Source organism: Dendrobium catenatum, unplaced genomic scaffold (genome assembly GCF_001605985.2).
Source record: "Dendrobium catenatum unplaced genomic scaffold, ASM160598v2 fragScaff_scaffold_1595, whole genome shotgun sequence".
Lineage (NCBI taxonomy): Eukaryota > Viridiplantae > Streptophyta > Magnoliopsida > Asparagales > Orchidaceae > Dendrobium > Dendrobium catenatum.
This window is the reverse complement of record NW_021320057.1, coordinates 2,236,029-2,241,881: the sequence shown is the minus strand read 5'-3', so window position 1 is coordinate 2,241,881 and position 5,853 is coordinate 2,236,029. Positions and strand designations below refer to the sequence as shown.

At 37.2% G+C, this 5,853-nt stretch overlaps 1 protein-coding gene across 1 annotated transcript; it reads left to right on the top strand.

Annotated features, from left to right (window-relative positions):
• The first annotated feature begins 2,550 nt into the window (after window positions 1–2,550).
• On the top strand, window positions 2,551–4,510 carry LOC110113842 (cytochrome P450 77A4-like). The gene has a single exon (XM_020846549.2). The coding sequence runs from the start codon at window positions 2,726–2,728 to the stop codon at window positions 4,265–4,267; it is 1,542 nt and encodes a 513-aa protein (XP_020702208.1). The 5' UTR covers window positions 2,551–2,725; the 3' UTR covers window positions 4,268–4,510.
• The last annotated feature ends 1,343 nt before the right edge of the window (window positions 4,511–5,853 follow it).

The window sequence follows — 5,853 nt, the reverse complement described above, 5'->3', positions numbered from 1 at the left end:
GGACAAACAAAATAAATATGTAATAATAACAATAATAAAGAAACAATAACATTTATTATCATCAATATCATAATATTTGGCCCCATATTTACAACAAAATATAGCTCTATAATCATACATGGTTAAAGTGTAGGTTTTTGTAGGTATAAGTGTAATAGTAATTTGCTTGAAATAACTTAGAAGAGTACAATGGTGAAGAAGTGCATAATGATAAATATGAAAGACCTTCCATTAATTTGATAGGTGTCCTTAAAGAACTTAGAGATGAACCCTTCCAATCCTAGAGTTTTATCAAAGCCAATAATGAATAATTAAAGCCAACTTAATATCCTCATCAATGAAAGCTTCAGCAAGTGATAGTACTTAGTAAAAATATTATAACCCATGGGCATGTGAGTAGTAGTTATGGTTACCATTGTAATTGATTAGGGAGGAGAAGAAGTAAGAGATGATTTCACTAGCATGTCATCTTGGGAGGTGAGGGAATGAGAGTTATAATTGAGTTCCTTAATGAATCCTTCTGACCCTAGAGCTTTATCAAATCCAATAATGAATAAAGCCAACTTAATATTTTCATCAGTGAAAGCATCACTGAGTAAGTGATTGTCCTTAATAATAAAAAAAAAAAACTTGTTGGGCATGAGAGTAGCAGATGTTATGACCTAAACCAATATGACCCGATATCATAGATGTCATACCATGCTTGATCATGGCAAGAACCATAAATGTACCCCAAGATCTAGAATCATAATTGCCATCAGAATCCCTTATCTGGGAATATAAGAAAAGCCCTCAGGCTTTAGAATCATAACTGCCTTCAATCTTCAAAGTTTTTATCACATAACATATAACAAAATCTCTTCTCTCCACCAATAGAATCCCACATTTCAATCAAATAAATGCATATTTAAATGCATGGAGTAAGAAAGCAAAATCAAACTACATTCAAAATTTGCCAAAATGCCTTAATGGTAGGAAACAGAAAATCTTACTAAGAAAAATATTCATATTTTTAGAAATTAATCAAATTACTAGATATCATGTATAAAAACATTCTAAAGCTTTAACTGAATTAAAACACTAATTTTAGATGTGAAAATGAATTTTTGAATTGATTAAAATTGCTGCTTTTAAAAATCACATGGAAGAAATATCAAATAATTACTCAAAATGACTATAACAGTCGTATCGATAACCTATCAAATTTTACACGGATAAAATTTACTAGAATAAGAAAACTACATTTTTTTAGAAAACCAAATTATAAATTCAATCATAAATATCCCAAAAATATAAAAATTTAGAAATCTAAGATAGAAAAAAATATAACATATCTCGATCTGAGTAACTTTTATAACTGGGCCGACAACTAAAAATAACTCGAAGCCCCCGAACTGGACTTTCTCTCACTAAAAATCCATCTCTCTCTCTCTCTCACACACACACACTAGGCACTACTAAAACAGAATGGAATGAAATGAATAATAGATTTGGTTATTTTTAAGTGCAGAATTAGGCACAATGCCTAGGTGCCATAGTTTGAGAGATGGGGCACTAGTTCATTTTTCATTATTTTGAGCCCATAATATTGGGGCACCACTATTCAAGCACTAGGGCACCTGATAATTTTTGTTCATTTTAATGGTTATCCAAACTCGCCCAGTTTTGAGCAAGAATGCTTTACACTGCAAGCAAGCTCTCTTGACCACCGCCTGCTTCCTTCGCCAACCACCTCCACCGCCTCAAGCCACTATCGCCAGCCACCTCACCCTCCGTCAGTCATCGCACCCGTTGCTGACCACTAGCACCACCTACTTGCCACCCCCACCGCCAACATTTTGCCACCAATGTTGCTGGCTACCATTGCCGCCAGTTGTTGACCATCACTGCTGCCACCCTTTGGCAACTGCCATCACCAGTCGCTGTCTGCCACCGCTGCCAATCTCCGGCCACCACCATCACCGTCAGCCGACGACCACACCATCACCACCCTCCAACCACCGCGCGACAGCCGTCGGTCGTTGGCCACTATTTTCATTGTCGGCCATCATTTTTAAACTTTATACTTATTCATTTTACTTAAAAAAAATCATTCATCTGAATTTATTTTATACTCATCCAAACTCCTCCAATGTATTCTTTTTTACATTATGTTCTTTTTACATTGCATTTCTTTTGCACTGCATTCATTTTATAATCAATCAAACAACCCCTTAAGATAGAAATTACTGCAATGACTCTAATATCTATATATGAAACATTTATGAAGAGGACTCGGCCCCTCAACTGTAAATTAACTAAATGATAAGATATCTATTAGTTTGAGCGGAACTACTCTATGTTTAATAGTTTCTTATAATTATAAGTTGCTCGTTGAATGATTATGGTTACTCAGCCACCTACAAAGGCCATTTCCTAACACTTATAGTCACATAAACAAATTTTTTAGATCAGTTTCTTTATTTAAAAAATAAATGGTATGTTCTTTCAACAACAAATTCACCCCGTCCTCCAAACCGCAAATTGACGGCAATTAATTGCAACACAAACTGAGCAATTGGCAACCCAACCATGTCCATTAAGTTCTCGAGCTACCTTCTTTCCAATTCAGTTGAACTCGGCTCCACGCTAATTAATCCTTCCAACCAACTTTCTCCTCCTCCTCCTTCCCATCTCCTCCTATAACAAAGCACCCATCACCTTCCACCTTATTCTATCTCCCGCCATGGTTTCTGCTCCTGTCGTTTTCACCTCACTCTCTCTCCTCATCTCCATTCCCATCATCATCTTCTTCTTCTTCTTCTTCACCCGAAACAAATCTCGCAACTCGAAGCAGCTGAAGCTCCCTCCAGGTCCCCCTGGATGGCCCATCATCGGCAATCTATTCCAAGTCGCTCTTTCCAACAAACAATTCATCCACTACGTCCGCGAACTATTCCCTATCTACGGGCCGATCTTAACGCTTCGCATGGGGGCTCGGACCCTCATCATTATTTCCAGCGCCGAGCTCGCCCACGAAGCGCTAATCGAGAAGGGCCAACTCTTCTGCAGTCGCCCTGCTGAAAATCCTACCCGAGTCATCTTCAGCTGCAACAAATTCACAGTCAATTCCGCCATTTACGGACCAGAATGGCGCTCTCTTCGCCGGAACATGGTCTCCGGCATGCTCTCCAACGCTCGCCTGAAACAATTTTACCCCAACCGCGCCGCCGCCATGGATCGCTTCATCGACCGAATCCGCTCCGAAGCCATTGCCAATAATGACGCCATATTGGTTCTCCGCAACGCTCGTTACGCCGTCTTCTGCATTCTAATTTCCATGTGCTTCGGCGTTGAGCTAGATGAGAAAGACATTATTCGCATCGACGAAGTCATGAAAAGGGTTCTCATAACTCTCAGCCCGCGCATGGACGATTACCTCCCACTTCTCCGGCCATTTTTCTCCAAACAACGCGCGCACGCCTTAAACGTCCGCAAAGAACAGATCGAAACCATCGTCCCGCTCATCGACAAACGCCGCGCGATTCTTAAAAACCCTGACGATCACAAATCCGCGGCTCCATTCTCATACCTCGACTCCCTTCTCGATCTTCGCGTCGAGGGTCGGAATTCCGCGCCAAACGACACGGAATTAGTCACCCTCTGCTCCGAATTCCTCAACGGCGGAACCGACACCACCGCCACCGCCATCGAATGGGGCATTGCGCGTCTCATCAACAATCCATCCATCCAATCAAAGCTTTACGAAGAGATTATGTCAGTCGCAGGCAAAGACAAGCCGGTGAGTGAAAACGACATCGAAGGTATGGTCTATCTTCAAGCATTCGTGAAAGAACTGTTAAGAAAACATCCGCCGACGTATTTCTCCCTCACCCACGCGGCTGTACAGACCGCCAAGCTCGGGGGTTATGACGTCCCGGCGGATGCCAATTTAGAGATTTATTTGCCGACCATCTCCGAGGATCCAAGGCTCTGGAAAGAACCAGAAGAGTTTAAACCAGAGAGATTCTTGCCGGGAGGAGGAGGAGAGAGCGCGGATATTACAGGCGTGAAGGAGATAAAGATGATTCCTTTTGGTGCTGGGAGGAGGATCTGTCCAGGTTTGGGAATGGGAACTATTCACATTTCTCTTATGCTGGCGAGAATGGTTCAGGCTTTTGAATGGAACCTCCATCCTGACGAGCCCGAGCTTGATTTTGGAAGTAAGCTAGAGTTCACTGTAGTTATGAACAGGCCGCTTTTAGCTATAGTGAAAGCCAGAAACTAATAATACTATTTCTCTCTCTCTCTCTCTCTCTATAATATAGTAGAAATTTGTGGGTGTTAGTGTTATATAGGATAAATTAATTGCTGCCTGGAAGATTAAAGAATTTTAGCTGCCAGCAAATAATTTTCCTTTTCTTAAGGCAACTTGGTATCTTATTCTACCTATAAAGCATATTATAGAGTAATGTTTTAATATTGTAATGAATTGTGATTTAGAATAATGATTTTTTTGAGTTGGTGTGAATTTAATTTTTTTTTTAATATTTTTCGGGATTGGTTGGATTATTGTTATATTCTAAAAATACTGTATTAATGCATTTTATATTTGAATTTCTAGCATCTTTGATTTGGCTGAGAAATATATCAATAGGAGCTGTTTTGAAATAGTTACCGTTAAAAGCTGTATTTTTTATTTTTTATAATAGTCATCTGGTTAGAACTTCTATTTGTGTAATTATTAGATGAGATAATAAAAAATAAAAAAATAAATCAAGCCTGCGAATTAACGAGCAATGTATAATAAATAGTAGGTTTGCATCAAATAATTTAGCTAATTTGTTTATTTTTAAAATTTTTTAATAATTCCGTTTCTTTTACTTAATTACATTTTAAACATGTTCCTTTTTAAAAAGTATTCTTAAATATTTTCATTAATTTCTTATTAAAAATATTAATAAAAATAAATTTAAATTTAAAAAAGGTGGCATTGGCATGCTTGATAATGTGATCTCCTTTGAGACAATAAATGTAAAGGACGCGCATTATTAAACTTTATCACGTTCAAAGTGGCAATTCGGCTATTTATGAGTCGTGATTTTTTCACTTCCGAAATCCTAATCTAAGAAAAAAAGGGTAGAGCACAATTGGTCCCCCTTATAATTTGCTAAAAAAGCATAACGCAATATTCAAGTTATATTGCTACCGAATTAAATGCAAAATTTTACTGATCATTCGAAATTTGTTGACATGATGTCTTTTGTGTAAATGGCATGAAGAATTCATCCAAAATTCAGGAGCGGCTTACCTTCATTTAATTTGTAGTCATATTTATAAATAAAATAATACCTACTAATTATTTTTAAATAAAAGCATTTACATATATACCGTATAATTTATATGTATTTTTATATCTAATATCAAGATGAGTGCTCTAAAAAGTTCTAAAAAAGACGGGATAATAATACTTATATTCAAGTTATTAAAGATTTGTCTATAAGAGCTGTTACTTGTGTTCAAACAAAAGATGATTTGACCAAATTTTTTCCTTTTTGGTTGGATTACATCAAAGATTAGCTTTGAGCCAATATCTTTTTGTTTTAATCAGGGATAATCTTAGTAGATATATACAAGAGAATACACCATGGTGTATGCTTTTTATTGATGGTTTTCTTATTGTTGATAAGACTAGAGAGGGAGTTGAAGAAAAACATGAATTAAGGAGGCCAACCTTAGAGTTTATAGTTTTTTATCTAAGATCTAAAGCCAAATACATGGAGGGTAATTTTAGTGGGAATAGATCTAGCATCAGAATTATAATAATAAGTGATCAAGTCATTAAAAAGAGTGCACATTTTAGATATCTTAGGT

What these genes read in the sequence shown, in the direction of transcription:
- LOC110113842 (XM_020846549.2), top strand. Translation starts at nt 2,726, where the DNA reads ATGGTTTCTGCTCCTGTCGTTTTCACCTCACTCTCTCTCCTCATCTCC.